General features: G+C 55.7%; 1 protein-coding gene across 1 annotated transcript in view; it reads right to left on the bottom strand.

The window, feature by feature from the left end:
- Window positions 1–9,231: 9,231 nt before the first annotated feature.
- Window positions 9,232–24,412, bottom strand: part of ZNRF4 (zinc and ring finger 4) — a 19,184-nt gene continuing 4,003 nt past the window's right edge. Inside the window, 2 exon segments of the mRNA XM_040628293.1 lie at window positions 9,232–10,577; window positions 10,580–10,764. Of these exon segments, the coding sequence (XP_040484227.1) occupies window positions 9,232–10,577; window positions 10,580–10,764 (1,531 nt within the window).

Below are 24,412 nucleotides of genomic sequence, written 5' to 3'. Positions count from 1 at the left end.
CCCGAGGCTCCGAGAGGGGCAGCCTGCCACCTGCGGGTGCTCCGAGGCTGTCTGTGGCTGGAGGAGGCGCCCGGACTCTGTGGGAGGAATGCTGGTGTTTCAGACCCAGACCAGCAAATGGTCTCTTGGCCGGGGGCAGGTGCGCAGTCCATGCTGCCATGCGGACAGTGGGAGGACGGGGCTCCTAACCGGGGAGGTTCTAATTTAGTGGAGAGGATCCCATCCTTCCCCTTCCTGCTTTCTTCCTGAAATCGGCCTTAGGATGGCCAGGCGGAGGGCGACCACGAGTAAAGGGCAACACGCTTATTATAAAGACACACTCACAGCCCGGCAGACACTGCAAATTCCTCACCCACGCGCTCCCGCCCATCTCCTCCCCTCCTTCTCTTCGGCCCCCCAAGACCCTCCCCGAAGGCCCTGCAACCTCCAGCAGGTCCCCGAGAGCTGAGTCCGACGCCCGCCCCCCAGGCGCCCACAGCCAATGGCCGTGCCGCCTGATGAGGTAATGCGCCCTGACCGCGTTCCCATTGGCTGGCCTGGAGGCCGGTCTCTCCTAGCCCCTGGAAGGCGGTGCCCGTGTGAGGCGCGCGGGATGGGGTCCCCTACAGCCTCGGGCACCGCCCCGGGGTGGCACCTAGGCACCTGCACCCTCCCCTGACCGTGGGACCCCCTACCTGCCCTTGCCCTTCTCAAGGCTCATGCTAGACCTGGAGACCCCTGCGCACCACCTCCGGCCCCCAGGGGCGCCCCAGCCCTCTGGTCTGAGCAGGAAGGTTGGAAGGACGGAAGAGTCCCCCCCCCGCCCTCCCCCCAGCAATCAAAAGACCCCAGAGTTTTGATCGACCGTTCTGGATAATTGCACATTCATTGAGTGTCCACTGTATACCAGCCCGGGGCCCACTGGGGATGGAGCGGTGACGAAATCGCACCCGGTCCCAGTCCTCCGGGGCTCACCGAGGGTGGAGAGGCTAGGCAGTGGCCACGGTGTCCTGGCAGCTGGGCCGCGCAGGCTGCGGGGCTGCAGGGCTGCGGCTGCCAAGGGGTTGGCAGAGACGGTGGAGGCGGTGGAGGGGGAGGCAGGAGGGGCTTTCCCCTTAATTATCACGTTCACTTGTTTATTTACTGGGCGCTCCGGCGGCGCGTTGGGGGCCGGGGCTTCTTGCTCACTGCTGTATTCGCTCAACACACATTTGGCACCCCTCCCCCCAACACACACACGTCACTCGTTCTTTTCTATACTTGTTTCTTCCTCCTTTATCCCCCTTCCTCCCCAACCGTTCTAATGGGCTTTTTTTTTTTTTTTTAATTTTAGGCGTTCTTGAGATTAGATAAGGTCTCATCCGCCTTTTTTCCTCGACTTGCTAATTGGGGTGTAGCGTCCGCACCACAAATGCACACATCTGAGGGTGCAGCTTTACCTGCCCACCTAAGAGCCTGGTGGCCAGGGTGGGGGGAGGGGGAGGGAAGAGGAGCTGAGCTTCCAAGTGCACGGTGGAATCTTGTCTTGATTTGGAATTCTGATATTTTGTTCATCCCAGGGTTAATTTTTTTTTTCGGCGTTAATTCGGATTTTTAGAAATATTGCAGTCAAATACTTGCCTTGATTGCTGAGTTTTTTGGTGCTTCTTTGAATTTTGTCACTGAGAACTGTGCCTCCCTCCCAGCTTACCCTAGATGGGACCCTGTATAGAACATTCCACCACCCAGAAGGCTTGGGGTGGGGGTAGCGGCTCCCAGGGTATACACCCCACCCCACACCCAGGTAAGTCCCCCAGGTAACTCTCGGCCCATCCTCACAGATTACCTTGCCTCTTTTTTAAAGGAAGATAAATAGAATCACACAGGACACAGTCTTTGGAACCTGGCTTCTTGCGCACCATGTGATGCTCTCGGGGTGCCTCCAAGTTGTCCATTCCCTGTCCTTGCTGTCCCGCTGGGTGTGGACGGAAGGTGGCTTGTTTATCTAGCCAGCGGCTCATGGGCGTTGGGGCTGTTGCTCATGTTGGCCGCTCCGCCTCAAGCTGCTACGAACATTGTCACACACGTCTCCGTGTGGACATATGCTTTCGTTTCTCTCGGGCAAACACTCAGGAGGAGGATGCCTGGGTCATATGGTAGGTGTGTGTGTTTCACTTTTTAAGAAACTGCCAAACGGTCTTTGCGAATGGCTGTACCATGTTGCCGCCCTCCGCAGCAGCGAAAGCCCGGCTTCGGGCGTTCATATTCCTGAGCCTTGAGAGAGGCGTAACTGATACAGTTTTCCTTGTCCCATTTATTGGGGCTCTTTCCGCTGCATTGGTGCCCTGTTTGACCAGGAGGAGGATTGGGCGGCCCAGGCCCTGCTGGGGTATGACTCAGTGTATCTGCGGAGTGCCTGTTGTCAGTGTTTTAAAATCTAGGATATTCTGAATCCCAAAACATCTCTGGTCCCAAGGGTTTCAGAGAAGCCCTATTAGTATTTACTCTTAAATAATATATATATTGAGCCTCCTGAATGCCACACACTCTCTTAGGCAGCAGGGACACCACAGTGACCACAGCAGACCCCGCCCAGAGGACTCCAGCTGAGGCATCAGGGAGGCTTCCTGGAGGAGGTGTTACCTGACCAAAGACCTAAAGGTTAAGAAAGGGGGAGGGAGGAGGCAGGACAGGGTATTTCCGGCAGAAAGTACAGCTTCTGCCAAGGCCCTGAGGTGCTTTAAGGGCTTGAAATCTGTCCTCCGGGGACACAAAGTATCTTGGGAAAAGGCAAGAACACTGGGTTCCATGATTGCTTTCCTGCCTGCCAGGCTAAGCTCCCCAAACCCTCCTCGGACCCCGGAGAGCTGGGGCTTGAGCCTCTGCAGCCCATGGGCGTCTGGCAGGCACATGACTGTCTCCTGTGGGGTCTCCTCGGGGCTCAGCTCGGCAGCTGTCAGGACCACATTGATGCCAGGGAGACACCCCTCCCCGCCTGCAAGGGGGAGGCTGGGGGGCTAGGGCAGGGGCTGGGGGCCTCATTCCGTCCAACCACACTCCCCTGCCTTGACAATGGGCCTGTGTGAGGCTGAAGACCGAAAAGGCTTCACTCTGTGGAAATCTGGTAACTTTGTGGATCAACTATCCATTTTTTCTGCTTCCTGGGCCAGAGGCCTCTATCTCCCTTCTTTCCCTTTCTCTTACCCTCCCCCTCCATAAATCAGCCAACCCTGTTGCCTCTGCGTGCAAAATCAATCCCAGATCTGCCCACTTATCCCGCTCCTCAATCTCCACCTGGTCCTGCCTCCAGCGTGGCTAGTGCCTCAGGGCCTTTGCATTGGCTGTCCCCTCTCCCTGAGTGTTCTCCCCCAGCTCTAATAACTTCACTTATTTCCTTTGCTTTAAAAAAAAAATGTATGTTAAGGATGGAAGCTTCGAGAAAGCAGTGACAATATTTATCTCGGTCACCGCTGGGTCCCAGCAACTGGCACAGTGCCTGGCACACAGCAGGGGCTCAATAGTAATTCCTTCCACGATGGAGGGCATTAATTCATGGAAACTCAGAAAACAGCCCAGTTGTATTCCCAAGTCCTGGATGGGAGCGTGTAGCCATGGACACAGATAGAGATATTAGGGGGGAAAAGGCTCCGAATTTTGGTTGCCTCCCTCTGCCTTTAATTATTTTGTCGACAAGGCTCACAATTCAGCAAGTCAAGGTGGCATTTGAGAGGGACGGTTCCCTTTAGCGTAGCTGACAGCTAATTTGTGGGAAGTTTAATTACAGGCGGCGTTAATTAACTGACAGAATGCTGGGCGAGGAAGGCAGCCATCTGTTCCTAAAAACGTCCTCCCCTCCTGGGCCCGGCTGGGAGGCTGTGAGGGGTGGGCAAGGAAGAGGGCAAGGCGTGGAGGAGAGGCGGGGACAGAGGAAGAGGAAGGAAGGAGGACCAGGGGATGAATTAGAGCCTCTCACCCCTCTTCCAGACGCCATCGGGGTGAGAACTTGGCACTCAGCCTCCTTGTGGCCTCCACCATTTTGCAGTTATCTCCTGTAAGCCGCTGGGAGTGGCAATAAGTTCCTTGGAATCTGCTCCCTATTGGTTGTATCATGAGGAGCAGAGGGTGTGAAGTAGAGGAGGTGAAAAGCACACTGTCCTCAGCTCACATTGGAGTGGATTGGCACCCACCAAAGGAGGTTGGGAGGAGGAGCTGGGACAGAGCCAGGGATGTAGGATGCCCTAAGAAACATGGCCTGGGAGAAGTGGGTCAGTCTGCCTCTCATTCCACCGTTCACTCCTGCATTTCAACCGTTCGCCATGAGGATGGCACAGAAGTGATGCCAACGGCCTCTGAAGGTGGACTTCTGGGGTTCAGACACCAGCTTTGTCCCTCTGAGCTGTTTGTCCCAGGGCAGGCCACTTAAACGTCTCTGGGCCTAAACTTCCTTATCTGAAAAATGGGATCGATTATAATAGGACCTACTTCCATTTGTCTTTCTAGAATAGTCGAGGCCATGCACTCTTAGGCTGCTGAAGAGAGTTTTGTTATAAACTTAAAATGTCATTACTTATTATAACTAAGAATGTGTATGTGTGTTGAGGCGGGTGTTGTGTCCAATTAGGTTAAGAGCCTTTGTGCCTTTTAGAACTCTGGGTCCTTGAATATGCTGTTCCCTCCCCCTAGAACACCCTTCCACCCCTTGTCAAATGGCTTCTGTTCTATCCTTCATGTCTTGAGGTAGAGGCCCCCTATCTGAGAAGCCTTCCCCGACCCTGCAGGTTGGGGCCCTCCCAGCACCTGCACCCCCACCCCTTCATCATGGTCCCTTCCCCGCACTGGACTGGGAGCCCCATGCAGGTGGGGGCTGGGTCCATCTCAGTCACTGCGTCCAGGCTGCCCAGCAAAGACCTAGGCGAGCAGGTGGCCAACGCATATTGTTGTAGGGACAGTGGAGCTGTGACCCACACTGGGGAGGCAGAGACCAGCAGAATGCAGAATTCGAAGTGAGAGCCATTTAAAAACGGCGCAGGAGTGAGCTGCCAGGTGTGCGGCCCTGGGCAAAGCACGTCCTCTTTCACAGACTCGGTTTCTTCCTCTGGAAGATGGGCTGTTGCACAGCAGCCTGGCTCAAGAGGCAAGGAGCTCGTGCAGGAAGAACGTGGCCTGGCGCCTGGCACAGCGTACATGCTTGGGAGTCGTGCCGGCGGCTGCTGCTGTCCCTGACTCCACCCCCCACCCCGAGCCTCAGTTTCCCCATCTGGTCACACGCCCCCTTAGACGACACAGATGGACAGCATCTGGATGGGCGGGAGGAGGCCTCTGCTGGTGCTTACCAGGAGCAGCGGCCAAGCAGGGCTGAGGAGGCTGGCACAGGCTGGCCTCGCTAGGCTGGCGGTCCTTGGCAGGGCCCAGCCTCCCTGAAGGCGGCTGGAGAGGCGCCCAGTCCTGGCTGTTCGGGGACTGAGGCGGCTGGGATGAAGCTGAGGCCCCTTCTCGGAGGGGGCAGGTTCTGACTGGGGGGCAAGGACTCTAGGTACACTTATTAAGCACCCACTGGATGCCAGACCAGGCCTTTGCCCATGCTGTTCTAGCTGCCAGGATCACTTTTCCTTTTCACGGTGCTGATTCCTGCCCTTGCTGCTCTCAGTCGAGAAGACACCACCTCCAGGAAGCCTGCCACATTTTCTGTGTTGGGTCAAGCACCTCCCTTTGGGCTAACACGGTGCCTGAGTTTCCCCCTCACAGCTCTGATCATCCAGTATTCTAGCTGGGCTGTGGGCAGGTCACTTAGTCGATCAACAAATACGAACTGAGCACTTAGGAAGTGTTAGGCACTGTGATTACCATCATCCATGCTTCGGGAGCCCTGCGGGGCCCATTGCTACTGCTGTCCCCACCGTACAGATGGGAAAACTGAGGCTCAGAAAGGGTTATTGGTGGAAGTCAGGAGTCCTGGAGCACAGCAGGGCCTCCATGAGGGCTGGTTTCTATCCCCAGTGACGGTGAGGTCACTCCCTCCCCTGGCAGCCTGGTTGTGAGAAAAGTTATCTGTTCCATGACCTGGGGTGTGTCTGCTTCCCTGTGGTGCCTGTGATCTTGAAGGAGGCTCAGGCTAGAGGCAAAAAGGTTCTTTCTTTCTTTCTTTCTTTCTTTCTTTCTTTCTTTCTTCCTTCCTTCCTTCCTTCCTTCCTTCCTTCCTTCCTTCCTTTCTCTTTCTTTCATTCACTCCTTCAACAAACATGTGAGTCGGGTTTCACAGTGTGTCCAAGTGGCAGGCAGTGCTGGCCAGCCTTAATATCTGTTATCCCCTCTTCCCTAGGAATAGAATCTCTGGTTTTCAGCTGGACTGTTGGCCACTCAGAATAAAGACTACATTTCCCAGTATCCTTTTAGGCAAGGATAACCACGTGACTCGGTTCTGGCCAATGGGGTGTGAGCAGAAGTGATACATGGGATTTCTTAAAATCCTTGAAAGGAAGTGGGGAGCTCTTCCTCACCCTTTCCTCCTCATTGACTGGAATGCAGATGTGATAGCTGGAGCTCAAGCAGCTCCATTGTCCCATGAGGAGGTGGCCACTTGCTAAGGATATGGAGCAATAACATAGAAGGAGCCTGGGCTCCTTCCATAGAGCCTCCATGCCATCCCTGCACTGACTGTTCATAGTCATGATCCCCATGTGCTTAATCCGCTCTGGTTGCGTCTTGGATCCCATCAACAGCCCCAATTCTGATTGCTACATCTGTCCCTCCCAGTCCGTCTCTCCATTCTCACCCCCTCTCATACCTTCCGGATAGAGAGGCCTGTCTGCCTTGGCAGTGCCAAGGGCTATCCCCAGCTGCCAAAACAGGATGTCCTGGATAGTGTAGCCTCTATTTATGGCATTACACAGAGGTGGGAGCAAGGGCCCTCAGAAGCTGGGTGTGAGGTCCTCATCACGGAGCTGCAGCCCCTCAAGGACCACGTGCAAGGACCTGAGCCCACCTGTACACACACACACACACACACACACACACACACACACACACACCAGAGCCAGGACCAAGAGCCCATCCTTTGCCATCATCAATTCAAGAAGGGAGACCCTTTTCCTTAAACCACCTTGAAGTTTCCCAGCTTTGTCATGAAGTGCAGACGGCAAAGCACAAGTGAACACCACTTCCATATGTGTAACACAGGAAATTTTTAACTACACACACATATTCCCTTGTGGACCACCAAGACCAGACTGCTGAGTCCAAATTCCATCATCACTCACCTGCTGCACGACCCCAAGCAAGTGACTTGGCCTCTCTGGGCCACAATTGCCTCATCTGGAAAACAGAGACCTAGAAGTGCTGCTGAGAAGGATTTTCTCTGAGCTACTTAAAACCCCTCAGCACCCCAGAATAAAAATCAAATTCCTTCCCCAAATTTACAAGGTCCTGTACCAACGGCTCCCATTCCCTTCCCGCCCTCACCTCCTCCCTGTCCCCTCCCTCGTTCACTCTGCTCCAGCCACAAACTACTCCTTCAACATGCCAGTCCTGGTGCTGCCCCAGGACCTTTGCATGTGCTGTTCCCTTGGCCTGGACTACTCTTCCTGCACACTCACCTCCTTTTTGCCATTCCAGTGTCTGATCCAATGTTCCCTCCCTGACTTTCCTCATCATGCCTGGCATGTGGCCAAGCAACTACCCCTCACTCATTGCCCAGAAGACCCCTTAACATGGCCCAACCCTTCTGAAGAAACACCTTATCTGCTCTACATAAAATTAATCCATATCTGAGCTGGTCTCTGAATCCAGGTGCAAACTCAGAGACAGGGGACTGAGGAACGTGTTAAATAGCACCAGAGGGACAAGTTGGGCGAAACCCAGGCAGAGATGTCACCACAGAGTATACGACCCAGTGGCTTCAACGAATAAATTGCAAGGCAAGTAAGAGAGCAGGAGATGGGGAAGCTGTCGGTTAAGACTTAGGAGACCACCAATGACTCTAGACTTTATGTAGGTCTCAACCCAGACAACCTAAAGAAATGCGCCTCACAAGCGTCCACATTTCTGTGTGGCCGCTGGGTGGATATCTGATGCTATTAGAGAATCGTTATTTTGAACATGATACGGAAGTTTGTGGGGTTCTTTTTAAAGAGTCTTATCTTAGGGGCGCCTGGAGGGCTCAATCAGTTAAGCACCTGACTCTTGATCTCAGCTCAGGTCTTGATCTCAGGTCGTGAGTACAAGCCCTGCGTTTGAATAAAATAAAATAAAATAAAATAAAATAAAATAAAATAAAATAAAATAAAATAAAATAAAATAAAATAAAGTCCTCTCTTAGAGCAGGGGTTGTGCCCCTTGGCTCTGCTGACCTCAGGGCTGGGTCATCGTAGGTTGTCCTGTGCACTGGTGGGGGGGATTGGGTCAAGCAGCACCCTGGCCCCCACCCCCTTGATGCCAGGAGCACGTGGGAGTGACAACCACAGATGTCCCCAGATATCGCCTAGAGTCCTCTGGGGACAAAATTCCCAACCCAGGTGAGAACTGCTGCTATAGAAACACCAAATGTTTACAGATGAAAACCATCTGGCATTTGTGTCAGAACGACAGAGAGCGGGGAGAGTGGAAGGGTGCACGAGTCCAGAGGGGCCCCGGATAGGTAATTGTCAAATTTCAGTAATGGGTGCATGTGTGTGTGGGGGGGTCATTATTCTGTTCTCTCTAGTTGAGTGTGTTTGACGTTTTCCACTGTAAAAAGTGGCGATGACGGGGAAATTCAGATCAAAGCTGGAGGTAAGTTCACCATAACTGATGTACCCACATCACTTTCTTGGTGGGGACAGGTGAGCGTGCTGTGCCCGGGGCAAGAGGCGAGCATGACGGGAGGCCGGGCGAGGGGTACGTGGGAAGTCTCTGTAGTTAGTACCTTTGCCATTGTTCTGTACGCCTAAAACCAGTCCAAAGTAAAAATTTTATTAAAAAAAAGATGTTGAAATGCAGAATGAACAAGCCAATCTGGGATCGCAGCCCACGTGCCCAGCGCTGGAACGGAGGCGTGGGGTGGCCCCGGAAACAGCCTCCCTCCCCCGTGTCTTCTCACTCACCCGCGGGCACAGGGAGCCAGCCCCAGGCTCAGAGGGGATGTGCCACATGGGTGGCCGCAGGGGCCAGAAGCTGGGCGGCCCCACAGCAGTCAGGGCGAGAATCCGCTTTCAAACCCACTTTATTCCTCTAGACTAGAAACACTCCACATTTCCACCCTCCCTGCCCCGATCGTGGCCAGCCCGAGGCCGCGGTGCCTCACAGGCGTTCTGGGGGCCTCTGGGAGGACGCCGTGGCCTCGGCCAATCCCAGGGACGTGGCGCTGGAGTGGCCCTGTGAGCCGGCTCGGGCCAGCAGCTCCAGCCTCCGCGAGCGCAGCCGGGCCTGGATGGCCCAGATGGGGGGCCGGTGGCCGGGCAGCGAGGGGTCCTCATCGCCCAAGCTGTCGACGGTGGAGTCGGAACCGTCTTCCGTGCCGGCCACCGACTGCTTGCACACGGGGCAGGAGCGCCGCGCGGCCTGGGAGAACCAGGGGTCGATGCACTTGCAGTGGTAGGTGTGCGAGCAGGGCAGGATCTTGAGCTGGTCGCCCTCCTCGTACTCGTCCAGGCAGATGGCACACAGGTCGTTCCGGCGTGTGAAGGTGCGGACCTGGGCCTTCGGGCAGGCCCGCGGCTTGACCGCAGGCCCCCGGCTCCACCAGGCCCAGAGCCAGTTCCACAGCTGGCGGAGGACCAAGACGACGGACGTGAGCAGGGCCAGGGCACGGCCCAGCACCCAGGACACGGCCAGCACGGGGTGGCAGTCCAGGTCGGGGCACGGCGGGTAGTCGGGCAGCAGGAGGACATGGGCCGCCTTGTCGCAGCGCACGATGACCCGCAGGTCCTGCGAGGCGGCCTCGCCGACGAACACCGAGGGGATGGCGATCTGGCGCCGCAGGTCCTCATAGACATGGGCCATGCGCACGAGCTCGTCGGAGCGGACGTTGTGCACGATGGCCGCCTCGAAGCCGGCCCGCTGGGCGTGCAGCACCTTGAGGTCAAACGTGCAGTCGTACCGGCGGATCAGCACGATGGCGCCCAGCGAGCCGTTGCCCAGCCGCGGGCCTTCGATGGGGTGACACGCGTTGGCCGGCTTGGCCTCCATCAGGTAGCCCCGCACGCCCTCGGGGGCCAGGGGCACCCCGAACAGGGCCGGCAAATCCGCGAAGTCCACGGTGCTGGCATTGCCATCCAGCACGGCCCGCACCAGCGCCTCGGAGGGCACCAGCAGCGCCAGCAGGATCAGCGAGGCCTCGACAGCCCCCGGGGCCCGCGCTGGCTGCTGCCGCCACCCCATGGCCACCCCCCGCCCCTCCTCCTCCTCTTCCTCCGGCTGCTGCGTGGAGCTAGGTCCCGCTGGGGACAGCAGACGGGAGGCCTTCGGGCATCTCCAGGGCCTCCCGGGGGGCCCGTGGCCGAGGTGGGAAGGGAGGTGAGCGCGAATGGGGGGCTCAGAGGCAGGAAGGCAGAACAGCGGGGACCAGGGCGTCCCTAGGCGGGAGCTGCTCCCCACAGTAGCCCAGCGAGCATCGTGTCTTTGAAGGCAGGTCTCAGGAGCAGCTGACGACCCAGGCGGCCTTGCTGGCGGATGACGCTGAGGCCAGGAAGCCCCAGGGTTCTAGATGCCCTTGGCCTCTGTGACATCGTCCTGTTCCATCTTGTCCCCAGGAGCCTCCAGTTGCCTAGGGCTGTGGCCAGGACAGAATTCCTGGTTCTCTGACCCGGGGGCCTGAGCAGCCTTTGAGAAAACCTGTGGAACGCTCAGAGCTTCCCAGTTCCTGGACCTCATAAGGCTCAGGGGTGCCACAAAGTGGGCTGGTGGCCCCGGTGGCACGGACCCAGCACCTATACTCCTACTGTAGAGCGTCATCTCCCCAAGACTCTCAGAGACCCACCGAGGGAGATGCCAATGTCACTCCCTTCTGAGATATCCCGAAGGACCCAGACTTGTTCAGGGCACAGTTTCCCCATGAGGCCGGTTGTCAAAACCCAAATTCCAAACCTCCTGCCTCTGTCCCCCTCTAGTCACTCTGTTTCAGCCACACGTTGCCGTTCTTTCAACACACCAGGCCACGCCAGGTGCGGTCCTGCCCCAGGGCCTTTGCACAAGCTGTACCTTCTGCCTGAAATGCCCTTTCTCCTGGGGCCAGCTCTTTCTCAGGACTTCGGTCTGAGTTCATATGTCCTCAGAGTCTAACTAGATTTGATTTGGGGGGAGAGAGGTGCCCAGGTCAGGGTGGAGCTGGTAGGAGTGGGTGGTCCCTGTTCTCTGTCCTCACTGCCTGGAAGCCTCCAGTTCCGCACCAACTTTATTCTCCCACCTCGATGCCTCCTCTCCAGCCTGGTCCCCAGCGGTCTCCCCCATCCTCAGCCACAGCCTTGGGTATCAGCCTCATGTCCTCCCCACTTCTTATTCCCCAAACCACTCACCCTGAGTCTGCCCCCTGCTGGTCTAGGCAGCCTGCTCAGGTCTTGATTGCTGGGTCTGCCATTCACAAGCTGTGTGACACAAGGTAAATCACTCATCCTCTCTGGGCCCCAGACTCCAGATCTGTAAAGTAGACATAACGACGAGGAACGCATCTCATAAGACGGGTGTGGTGAGAAGTGAATGAGACAATGCATGATTGGCACTTGGCGGTGGGTCTGACCTTTTCCCTCCCCCAGACCAGACCTGCCTTCACTTTGAGATCTTTCTAGTCAGGGATTTTTCTAAAATCTCAATCCTCCTGTCTCTCCCATTGCTCCCCATTGCCCTCCAGATGCAGCCCACACTCCCCTCTGTGGCCCACAAGCCCCCCACACTCCCCATGATGGTCAAGACCCTGCCAGTCTCTTAAGTCCGAGGCTTTTCAATGCTGCGAATGCGTCACGAGTCCTTGACCTCTAGAGCTTCGCAAATGCTGCTTCCAGTGCCGGGAACAGCATTCTGTCTCCTCAGTGGCACTCGGCCAGGCTGACCACTTACTCTTCAGGTTTTCTCGGTAGCCGAATGCCTCCCAGGGCAGCCCTCAGGGAGCAATGGAGAAGAGACAGAGACACATGGGGAGAAGGCCTGGCGGTAACAGAAGCAGACATCGGAGTGACAAATCCATGAGTCAAGGAGAGCCGAGGGTGGCTGGCCACACCAGAAGCCGCTGGGTGGGGGGCAGGACACGGGGCAGATTCGCCCTCTGAGCCTCGAGAAGGAGCCAACCTTGCCAACACCTTGATTTTGGACTTCTGGCCTCCAGAGCTGGGAGAGAATAAATTTCTCTTGTTTCCTGACGCCCCCCCAGCCCCGCCCCCCCGCTTTGTGGCCAGGGTACATTGCGACAGCAGCTTGTAGGCAAGGAATAGTCTCTGGAATCCTTGTCCCAGGTCTGTGTCCAGGTGAGCCAGCCAGGGCAAGGTGTCACCGCGCTGAGATCAGAGGGTGAATAAGGACGAACTTGGTGTAGGAGGGCAGAGAACAGCACACTGGGAATGTGAACACAAAGTGAGAAGGTCCTCAGGCAGGGGAGGGGGGAGAGAGGGAGAGGGGAAGGAAAGAGGAAGAGGAAGGGAGGGGGAAGGAAGGGGAGGAAGGGAGAGGGGAAGGGGGAGGGAGGGAGAGAGAGAGGGGAAGGAGGGAGAGGGAGGTGGAGAGGGAGGAAGGAGGAGGAAGAGAGGGGGAAGGAAGGGGTGGAAGCTATGAGTGGAAAGTGGGGGGAGAAGAAGAGAAAGGGGGGGGAGGGAGGGGAGGAGGGAAGGCAGGAGGGAGGGGTGGGAATGGGGTGGGAGGATGGACAAGCTGAGTGTCTGGAAAGAGGGTCTGACTCAAGGACAGGGGGGTGGGAAGCAGCCACAGAGGACGACGGGAGCCACAGGAAAGTTGCGAGGCAGGACGTGGTCACATTGCTTTTCCCATTTCCACTCTCTGTATTTCTGCACTGCTTGGCTTTTTTGCGATGGGAACAAACTCACTTATTACTCCTGAAATAAAAGCAATTAGTGTTTCTGAAAGAGGCTTCTGGTTGCTGTGGCTGGAGGGCGAGGACTGGAGAGGGAGAGGGAAGCGGGAAGCCACGGAGGAAGAGACTCAGGAAGGTACTGAGAGGGACAGAGAGAGACTCGGAGGGGACAGCAACGCTGAATGAGTGAGTGAAGGAGAAAAGGTGCCTGAGGCAGGGCTGTGGCCCCCTGCCAGAGCTGACACTCTGGGATTACCCCCAAAGTCTCTAGCTTGGCTCTCATGTCTTTCAAGCAACTGCAAATTTTCCTAAGGGACGGTCCTTGGCCCGCTGGAATTCTAAGCAGCAGTGTCTTTGTATTTTGCAAGTCCCATCTCTTTGTGGCAAGAGATTTGGGGTTTTATTTCATGATTCTCATGAAGTTTTAAGGAGGACAACAGAGAGTCGGTATTTAGGGAATGTTTGGTAAATAAAGGAGCAACAGATGGTTATAGGGAAAAGATGGAGAAAGAGGTTCTCCAAGACAGCAGTTGGTAATGGGGTGTCCTAGGGCTGGTGTAACAAAGTATCCCGAACTGGGTGGCTGAGAACATCCGAATTGTATGTTTTGAAGGTTTGGAGACCAGAAGTCCAAGATCAAAGTGCCTCCTTCTGAAGCTCCCACGTGCAGGTAACCTGGGTGAGCCAGCCAGCGAACACCCTGGGAGCAGCCCAGGACCACGACCGGTGGAACCATCTCTCGCTCCTCCAGTGAAATGACTCTGGGGTGTATGTCCTCACCACCTCCCAGAGGACCCCAGTGGGACTGAGCCCAGCTGCCCCGTGACAATGTGCTTTGCAGTGCTGCTTTTAAGTTGCCCTCCCCTTTCCTGTCTCTGACCCCCTACTCCCAGTGTTTTCTGAAGTTGTGTCCAAAAGAGCTAATCTTGATTCAAATTCTTGTCTTGAGGTCTGTCTTCTGGGGTAGCCGAAACTCAAGATGCTGCCTGAGAATAGAGCAATGTATAAGAAAGCAGAACAAAGTGACTGAGAGAGACCCAGGTCCTAAAACATCATCTGAGCACCTGGATCAAGCTGAGCCTGAAGGCCACACAGCCCCTGTACCACTGTTAGATGAGCTAATACATTCCTCTTTTGCTTACTAGGGGGTTTCTATGTCCACACAACAAACCTCATAGGGAGGGGTGAGGCTTCAGAACCTTATAGGAGAAGGAACACTGGGCACAACTGGAAGCCTGATTTTCTTTTTGCTTCACCGCACCTCCCCAGTGTTTGTAGGGGAGCCTCCTTCGAGTGGTGCTGGCGGGAATACACTGACCTGTCTGGCTCCTTAGGCTTAGACCTAAACCACATATCAGACGGAGTGATGGATGTGTCCAGTGGCCATAACTCCCCGGAGCTTAAAGTCTCATCTCTCCTTCCCTCCTTCCCCCAGTGCATCTCCTGCAGTGCGCACACACCCCGGATAGGACCATAGTCCGGGGCTGGGGCTGGGGGAGGGAGATGGAGGTGCACAAGGGTCAGTGAAGTCGCCAGTGAATGCCGTCACCTGCAGCCCAACCTGGGCCCCTCTGTTCTCTGTCTCTCCTCTCTGTGCATCTCTATTCCTGAATCTCTGGCTCTGTTCTCTCTCCCTCCTTCTCTATCTTTCCATTTCTGGGTGCATCTCTTTATTCTGTGATTTATCCCTATTCCCCTCGACCCTGTCTCTGTCTGTCCCTGTCTATATAGTATCTCTTTGTCCAAGTCACTGCCCCTCTGTCTCCTTCTGTGTTTTCTCAGACTCCTACCTCTCCCTTGCCTGGCATGTTCTTTTCCGTGGCCTCTGTGTCTGTCCCTTACGCCTATGTTTGTCTGGTGTTGGCCTCTGTTCTGTCTCTCTCTCCGCCTCCCCCAACCCCTCGGCCCTACACCTGGCCCACAGTGGATTCCCTGTGAGCTTCAAGGCCAAAGATAGCCCTGTGGACCTGCGACCTGACGTGGTGAGGAAGAGGCCGGCCTTGTGAAAGCCTCCAACAGGTCCCTCGCTGGCGAGCTTCGTCCTTCCCGTCTGGGGGTAACATTCAGGGGGACAGGTGCAGAGGGTCGAGCAAGCTTTCCAAACACAGTAGCCCATGAACCTCCCAACTACCCTTTGAGCTGTGGGACAGTGCCTTCCCATGTCTCCCAGGAGGAAGCCAGCAGCATGCGTGAGGGGACCACAACAAGATAGGCGGCTGAACCACCTTCTCTGCCCCCAGACTCCCAGACCTCCTGCCCTTCTGGCCAGGCATCAGCTGCAAAGAACAGGTTTGCTGTCCCAGGCCAGACCCCCTTCATTGATCTTCCCTTCCTTTCCTGCCCTGAGGCCCCGGCTCTCGGTGGCACAGCTGACTCGAGGAGACAGAGACATCTCTTGGGGAGAGGGATCTGGAATGCACGGGACGCGGGCTAGGGCGCCCGGATGTACCGCCGTGATCCAAGCGCAAAACCCCTGACCATACAGAGACTCTGTTCTAGCTGAGAAGAGGGAAGACAGCCAAACAACGAATTACACTAAATGAATAAACCAGCCGTTTCGTAAACAAAATACTTTCAGGTGTGAAGCAGCAAAGTGAAATTAAGCAGGGACTGGCGTAGGTGGAACTCAAGGAAGGCATCCCCAAGGCACACACATTTTGAACAGAGGCCTGTGCAAGGAGGAAGGACTTTGCTTCTAGAACATTCTTGGGGTGCCACCGAATCATACCCACCAAATTCGACCTGAGATTTAAGTCTGATTTTACTGCGTTCTTTTGTTTATTTGTTCATCAAATATGTGCTTGGTACCCACTGTGTGCAGAGCCCTGGTGCTGGACACGGGGACACAGAAGTGACCAGGAAGACCCAGCCTCACACTCCCGGGCTCTGCCAGTGGGGAGGAGAGCATCAAACAAATGGAAACAAGCATAGCTTCCAGCAGGATAAGTCCGCGACAGAAGTAAGACCTGAGGACGACAAGATCGAGTGTCTGAGAGGCAAGACTGAATCCAAGAATGCAAAGTAGAATTTGTGGGCGAAAGCGGGAGGACAAGCAGGGTATTGGCACGGGCGCCAAAGCAGGGCTCCTCGAGATACTTCCTAATTGAAAAGTGAAAGCATGTAGCTTTCTCAGTGGGGACATCAGTGATCACCGTGGAATCAAGGTTGACAGCTAGTACGGTGACGAGACACATCAGTCACGCGCTCCTGGTTCTCCTGCACTGAGCGCACTTACCGCCTCCTCCCCGCTATCACCCTCGTCACCCCACTCCGTGTCACCCGCGGGATCTGGGCAGACATGCAACCAAGGCTCATGGCGAGCGATCCAGCGGACCCGACCTGAGAGAAGACCACAAAACCTCCTAGGCCAGTGCTTCTCTCCTGTAAATGTCAGGTCATGGACGATGAGAGAAACTGAGGCACCGCTATCCAAGTGCCTGGCGCCGATGTGACAGTCCAGGGGAAAACCGTCAAACCCGAGTAAGGTCTGTGGGTTTGCTAGCAATCTTGTACACGACACTGATTTCGGCTTTTGATGCCGGTTCTGTGCAATACTTCTCATTAAGGAGAGCTGGGCGGAGGGTTGCACAGAACCTCCGGCTTTCGCAGTGCGAGATCGGTGCAGCTCTTCTGGAAGAATCTAAAATCATTTCCACAAAAGCAGAACATTTAAAAACCCAAACAGCCTTAAGGAAAGAAGAGGAGAAGAGGAGGGGAGAGGGAGAAGGGGGAGGAGGGGGAGGGAGGAGCGGAAGCCTCAGAGGGGAGATGGTGGCTGGCCAAGCGGGTGGTCAGGAAGTCCTCCCGGAGTGGCTTGCGCATTTAAACCAAGACTTGAAGGGTGAGGAGGAGTTGGCAGAAGGGGTTACATGGGAAGCACCACACCTCAAGGGGCAGGAACAGCATGGGCAAATGTCCTAGTGGTAGAGGGGTCTGGTGTATCGAAGAAACGTAGAGAGAACAGGGTGGCGGAGCGTGGATAACCGACTCCGTATGGAGGGTCTTGCAGACAGAGATGAACCTCTGTGCCTTTGTGGTAACTGCAAGTCAAAAGCCTGTTCCTGGACGATCTGGTACAAGAAGTTTTACATGGAAGTGATTCAGGAAGGGAGCAGGAAAGTGAGGGAGGGTTGGGAAGGAGCCCAAAGGGCTTCGTGAGCAGGTGACTGTATGTGGCAGAGAGTCAGTCCTGTTGGGGGCTTCTGGGGAGCAGTGTAGAGCTGGCACCTCAGAGATGTGCCACTCGAGGGATGAGGGAGCTGCGGTGTTTATGCACTGGCCCCTGCAAGCCGCTGCTGGAGGCTACCAGAGGAAGTGCGGATTCTGCGGTTTTCTAGCCTGTGTGGGTGTGAGCAAAGCAGCTCGGGGGCGAGAGTCAGAGCTGGTGCATGGGGGATTCGCGAGGCGGGGGTCGGGAAGGCCATTATCGGCAGCATCAGTTATGGGTTCTTGCAAGCTGCGCGACCAACATGGCAGCCATGACATGTGGCTATTTAAGTTCACATCAGTGAGTCAAAAAATTTTTTAAGATCTTATTTTCTTAAGTCATCTCTTCTACACCCACGTGGCCCGAACTCACAATCCCAAGATCAAGAGTCTCACGCCTCCACCGACTGAGCTGTGCCAGGCAGCCTCGATGAAAGCAAATTTCTGACACTTCAGTGCCTGACTCACTACCACAATTCAAGTGCTCCACACCCACATGGGGGATGCTGTTGGGTGGCACTGGTCTAGAACATTCCATCATCACAAAAAATTCTATTGATGGCCCTGCACTGGGGAATGCTACAAGAGAGGGACACGGCCCGATTGAGGGCCTAGAAAATCCCTCTCTGGCTGCTGAGAAAAGCAACCAGTTGGGGTTAATGATAGAATCTGGGAGCCTCAGGGAGGAAACGGGCAAGAAGCGTCTGGCTGGAGGTAGCAGAGGCCCAGACCAGCATAGCTGGCAGGGTGGGGCAAAGCTGTATAGAAGTAGCATCACCAGGGAGCTCCTGACCATTTGAATGAAAGAAGGGGAAGGGGAGGTGAATCTTGACTCTGCTCTGAGTCCCCGGGTGGTAGGGGATGGCCGGCATCCGGAGAGCAGCCAGCTCAGGACAGACACACGAGGCCTTCCCCCGGCCCGCGGAAGCCCGAGGGGTCAGGAGAAATCCGGGGGACACCAGCTGGCAAAAGTGGACTGTAATGGTGGCAGCCCGGGCAGCCAGAATGTGGGCCTGCGGGGGCTTAAGTCGCAGGCCCAGCTGGCAAAACCACTGGGCCGTGATAATCTTGTCAGGCGGACGCGGAGCCGTCCCCAGACTTGCACAAAGCTTTGCCTAAATGCTAACAAGTTTTGCTCCAATGAAAGGGCGGGTGTGCTGTGTGTATGTGTGTATTTAATTCTGAATGAATTTAATTTAATTCCACGACTTTGGGGATGGGAAACAGCTGACACTCTTAATGAGTTAAACAGTGGGTTTAAAATGCGAGCATCTGTTGACGCTGTCTGAGCCAGCACCCGCTGGAGCTGCCACTCCGAGCTCTGAGCTCACGGTTCGGGGCCCGTGGTGGCAGCTCTGGGGAACCGTGGAAGAGCGGCCCAGTGATGAGGGTTCAAACAGCCTTTCGTGCTCGGCAGGGTCGCCCGCTAGAGAGTGACATAACAGAGGTGATGGATGCCACAGAGGGGACTGGGTGGGGCTGATTCAGGTGGGGAAGTCAGGGAGGTGAGCTCTTCAGGAGGAAATGGCAGGGTGCAAAGGCCCTGGAGGCAGGACTGTCACTAAAATAGTGCATAACAGCCAGGTGTTGGATCGTCAAAGGAGCAGCGGCTGGAATTCAGACCAGGCTTCAGTCGCATTCAAGGTTTAAGCACTAAGAGAACGCCCTGCAGGTTTCAGGTAGGGGGGGGACTTTGGCAGCCCAGAGCTTATGGCTCATCTCCGGGCTTCGTTGCATTTATCAGGCATCTACGTGATCCGGCGCCTCAGGGGATGCTACCACGCGAATTAGGACTGCTCCTCACCGCCAAGTTGAGAGAAATGGAGACACTGGATATGCCACCACGCTACCTCCTAGCCAATAGTGCGCCCAGTGGGGATGCTCTGGACCTGGAGAGGCCCCGCCGGTCCTTGACAACTCCTGCCACTCCCCCGTATCATAAATCTGTCCCGTCAGTTTCCCCCTTCTTGTCACCGCGTTAGTTCTTTGATGGCGGGAACAAGAAGCGAGCCTAGAACTTCCCATGCATGGCGTGTGGTTTCAAATGACTCTTAGCCCCTAATCTCTAAGTGAACCGGACATCACAACCACATGATCCAGCAATTCCACCGCCCTAGGAATTCCCACCCAAAGGAGGAAACCGGAGACCCTATCCACCCCAAGAGCTTGAATACCGTCGCGGTTCAGAGCAGCTTGTATCCCTCAACAGCCTCAAACCGGAGACCACCCAAGTATTCGTCACTTGGTTGAATAAGAAGCAGGGAGTTCTTAAACGTGGAAATACTCCTCGACCATGGGAAAAGAAACAAAGCACTCTGAGCACATAAAACACAGACAAACTCTCAAAATTGTTCACAGGACTCCAAAGAAGCGCAGACCAAAGGGTGCACGCTATGGGAGAGCTAGAAAAGCAAACTAATTTATAACGACTTGTTGAGTATGGTGAGTCGCCCTGGAAAGGGAGGCGTGGGAGCATTATGGGACAGCAGGGAGGGTCTGCTGGAACCAAGGGAATCTTGGGTGATAGATGTGTTCACCGTCCGAAGCGGTCTTACACAGGCGTGGGGGTGCGTGAGCGAGCGAGCAAAGCGAGCAAGAGAGAACATCAATTACGCCTGCTTCTTGCAGTTATGCCACCAGCCCGTCCATAAAGCTAAAAACAAAACTGAAATAACCACACATTCACTTAGCCCAGCGCCCATTGGGTGCAGGGGCTTCCGGCAGGGGTTGGGATCATCATGGCCGCTCATGGGAAGCGGCAAGGGGGGGACAAGGGCCTCTCAAAGGAGCTGGCCCAGGGCCACCAGCTTGCCCCCAGTCCCTCCCTCTGCACCCCTCCTCCGTCCGGGGGAAGGAGCCTGGGCCTTGCCAGCTGCACTCTTACCTTGGGGCCGCGGAAATTTTCTTAACGTGACTTTCCTGCCAACAAGACACAAGATTAATTACAGCCACGAAACACACCCCAGAGCCCCAAATATTTCATAGATCCGTGTGTGCTTGCAGCGCACACAGCCGTGGAGCTGACTCTGGTTTTTGATTGATATTCTGTCTCTCCAAAGGAGGCGGCAGATGTAGCCAATGGGGGACTCCCCCATCGCGGCCCTCTTCTCTCCCTGTCTGTCTTTCAGTCCTGTCCCTGCCCAGGCTCGAGGATGGGGAGACTTCGGCCCAGGGTTCGATGAAGGGATCGGGTTCCCCTGGCTGCCTCTGTGCAGGAGCCGGCAGCCGTGCTGGTAGGATGGAAGAGGTGGCAGAGGCGGTCTTGGCCATGACCTGCTCTTGGGGAAACCTGTGCGTCCTGGAGTCAGTTAGGAGCGTGGGGCCAAGAGCCCCTCCCTCCCAAAGGACCAGTCAACACACACTTCTGGTGTGACCGAAGCGTCCGTGCGCTGGGGGCTCAGAGGGGCGGCCGGCCAGGGTGCAGACGGGATCAGAGACCCAGCGCCAATTCAGCCCCCACAACTCCTTTGACTGTGTAACCCGGGTGAGTGCCTGCCTCCCTCTCTGACGGTCTCGGCCACCACTGCAAGATGGAGGACTATGAGGTTTAATGTTGTCACAAAGCCGCCGTGGCTTAAATTAAAGATCTAAAACCCTTCGACAGGTTCTCAGTGCATTCGAAGACACACAGTGATCTCGCCGACTCGCAGCTCAGCCTGAGGGCAGTAATTATTACTGTTTTGTTGGAGCGCTGGGCCCTATCCTGGGAGCGGGGGATGCGAACAAAGCAAAGAGACAGTCCCTGCTCTTATAGCCAGGCCCCCGTGCTCCAGAGCGTTATTTCTTCTTCTTTCATCAGTGCACTTTATATATGGAGGCTCACAGGGACCCAAGCACACAAAGGGAGCTCAAAGATGCCTCAACAATCCCTGGCCCTTTATTCTTCTTGCTGATAGGGAAACTGAGGCCCAGTGAGGGAGCAGGAGGGCCCCAGGCCTCCACCTCTGAGCCCAGTTCCTCCAGCCTCAAGAGGGACTCCACATTTTCCCAGTCACGGTCTGCCTGTCTTCAGCACTCCAGCCGCAGGGAGCTGCCTGCCTGCAATTTACTAAATGCTGACGAGTGATGCTTGGCCTGATGGTACAGCCGAACCAGTGGCATCTGCAGGCTTGTACCTCCCCACCCGGTCTGAGTGGATGGACCGAGGGAGGCGAGTCGGGCATTAGCTGTTTGCCAGATGCCTCCAGCTGGCCAAAGAGTGTTTCTGCAGACTTTGAGGACAGCTCGGGACTCTCTTTCCCGACCCCAGGATGGATGCAGATCAGGACCCCACAGAGCAGATTTGGAAACTGAGGCTCCAGGACAGAAAACTACAGTCATTCTGGGTCACACGGGGAACTCATCCGGGTCCCCCGAATGCTGGGCCCTGGGCTGGAGGTCTGGACCTGCCCTCTTGGGGCTTAGTGTCCGTGGGAGGATGGGCAGTGAGCCATAAAACACTATACAGAATCGTGTGGCATGTTGGTAGTAAATGCTACGGGGAAAGGAGGCAGGAAGAAGGGTCCGGATGCCAGAGATAGAGCTGAGAATAACTATAAATAGGGAGGCCTCGCTGAGGGAGGTGACATCCGAGCAGACACCTGAGGGAGGTCAGGAAAGGTGTCACACATGGGTATCTGGAGGAAGGGCATTGTTGGCAGAGGTCTGCGTTGCAAGGTCCTGGGTGCAGGAATGGGCCTGGTATGTCTCCAGAACCAGCGAGGAGGCCCGTGTGGCTGGGAGGCAGAGTGAGGAAGGAGGAGAGAGGGAGGAGGTGGAGGGCGCGAGGGGGTGAGCAAGTTGTGCTGAGAGCCTGAGGGACCACAGGGAGGATTGGGTTTTTCACCAAAAGGGGTGGAAGCCCTGAGGGCAGTGGGGAGAGGATGTGGCTGACTCTAGTGCTCTGGGCGCCCCTCTGGTGGCCTACAGGGAGGATGGACCATGCAGAGTGTCCAGGGCAGAGCGCCCCCATGGGCAACAAGAGTCACATTTCAATGAAAGTGGAGGAGGGGGCGATTTGGCACAGGCAGTGGCGAAGAAATCTAAAGAGGTGAGCTTTGAGTTCTAGGTGAGTGAGAAGCTGCCATAGAAAAATCTAGACTAAGAAAGGGCACTCCAGGCAAGGGGGCACAGCCACTGCGCAAAGGCCCTGAGGCAGGAGCCAGCTTGGACCTCTCTGAGGGAGGGGAGCTTGGAGATGGGAGTGAGGCTGGGGGGTGGGGGTGGGAGGACGACTCAGGTCCTGACCTCACAGAGCCCGTGGGCCAGTGACGAGCTTTAGCCCCAGTCAAAGGTAAGGGGGACATGGAGGACTGTGAGCAGGAGGGACATGGCCAGATGATGATGGATGGGGTGGTAGGCCAAATAATATCCCCTCAAAAGATGTCTTCATCCTAATCCTTGGAACCTATAGACTAAGGCACTTTACATGGTGTAGTGGGGTCAATAGCTTTCCCAAAATTCTGAGCCCACCCAAAAGCTCAGGAATGTGACCTTCATTGCAAATAGGGTCTGAAGATGCCAGCGAGTTATGACCTCGGCATGCAGAAGCTCATCCTGGATCTAAGGGTTGGCCCTAAAGCTCCAATGGCTGGATGTCCATAGAAGAAGAGGAAGAACAGAGGCAAGGAGAGAAGCGGCGGCAGAGACAGAGGACGCAGTCCCTCCCGGCCCAAACAGCCTGGGGCTCCCAGGACCTGGAGGAGGCAGGAGGGACCCTCCCGAGAGCTCGGAGGGAGCGGAGCCCTGCACACCCTTGATCCGACTCATGGGCCTCGGGAGCAGAGAGAATAAATCTCTGCAGTTTTTAAGCCGCCCAGTCTGCGCTACTCTCTGTCCCTGGCAGCGCCAGGGAAAAGGACATTTGCCAGTGTGACTAGTTAAGGATTTCTTAAGAAGAGGGAAATGCTCTCCGTGTAGGCCAGTTGAGTCCAATATGATCACCTGTCCTCACGGAGCGAGCCAGAAGTGTGGGAGGCCCAGAGATGGGCAGACCCCGCTGCTGGCGGTGAGGACAGGGGGCCTCGGCCAGGAAAGGCAGGAGTCCGGGATCTCCCTGGTTGGCCCAGGGAGGGGCGGGATCCTGCCCTGCCCACACCTGGGTTTTAGCCTGGAATCCAGTGTGATTTCTCGGCCCCAGGGTAAGATAATACATTTGTGTTGTTTGTTTAAGCCGCTGAATCTGTGGTCCGTTGTTGCACTTAAGCAGCCAAGAGAGAGCTCATACAGATGGTTTTCATGGTTTCCACTTAAAAGAGGAGCAAAATCTATGCTGTTGTCTGGGCACAGGGCAGCTGCTCAGCGCCCAGCTCCGATCTCTGACTCTCAGTCGCTGGGACCCGCTGGCCGGACCCCAGGCCCACGGGTTTCCCCCTGACACCCGCAGATCCGCCTGCCCCGGGCGGCTAGAACCATTGTGGGGGCGGGGAGAGCCTCCCCCAGCCCCTGGCCTGTATTATTACTGTTTTTCAGATCACAAGCATTGCACAGGTCCTCAAGCACCTTCAAACCGTACAGACCAGTGGGAAGCAGAGGTGGCAAACTGTCAACGTCGGGGCCACATCCAGCCCCCTGATGTGTCTCCTCCTTTGATCAGGGCTTTTGTTGGGGTTTTTTAATTAGTGGGCAACATCTGATCTGGAAGTTTCCTGGCAATGAGAATTGGGGCTTGCTTTGACAAAGGAGAGAGTCTGGCCACACGGGGCCCATGTTTTCTTGAGGCTGGTGCTGCGAGGTGCCTCCCCCTTCAACGGAGGAGGGGAGCTCCGTCCCCCAGGGAGCCCACTCAGTCCACCCAGAGGCATTGCCACTACACACTGACCCCTGGAGACTTCCGCTGGTTTAAAAATATTAATACTAGTGGACGCCTGGGTGGCTCAGTCGGTGAAGCGTCTGCCTTCCGCTCAGGTCATGATCTCAGGGTCCTGGGATCGAGCCCCACATCAGGCTCCCTGCTCAGCGGGGAGTCTGCTGCTCCCCCTGCTCGTGCTCTCTCCCTCTCTCTCTCTCTGACAAATAAATAAATAAAATCTTAAAAAATATATCAATACTAGTTTGGTGGCTCCTCGATAAGTTAAACATAAACTCACCATAAAACCCCACATCTCCACTCTTGGGTGTCTACCCAGAGGAATTGAAACAAGGTCCTCAAACAAAACCTTGCACGCAGATGTCCGGGGCAGCCGAAAGATGAAAACGATCTGAATGGCCATCTGCTGACGAGTAGATACAGAAAACGTGATCCATCACACACTGGAATATTATGCAGTCATGAGCAGGAAT

The sequence above is a fragment of the Ursus maritimus genome, unplaced genomic scaffold (genome assembly GCF_017311325.1).
Source record: "Ursus maritimus isolate PB19 unplaced genomic scaffold, ASM1731132v1 scaffold_14, whole genome shotgun sequence".
Taxonomy (NCBI): domain Eukaryota; kingdom Metazoa; phylum Chordata; class Mammalia; order Carnivora; family Ursidae; genus Ursus; species Ursus maritimus.
This window is presented reverse-complemented; position numbering and strand designations above follow the sequence as displayed.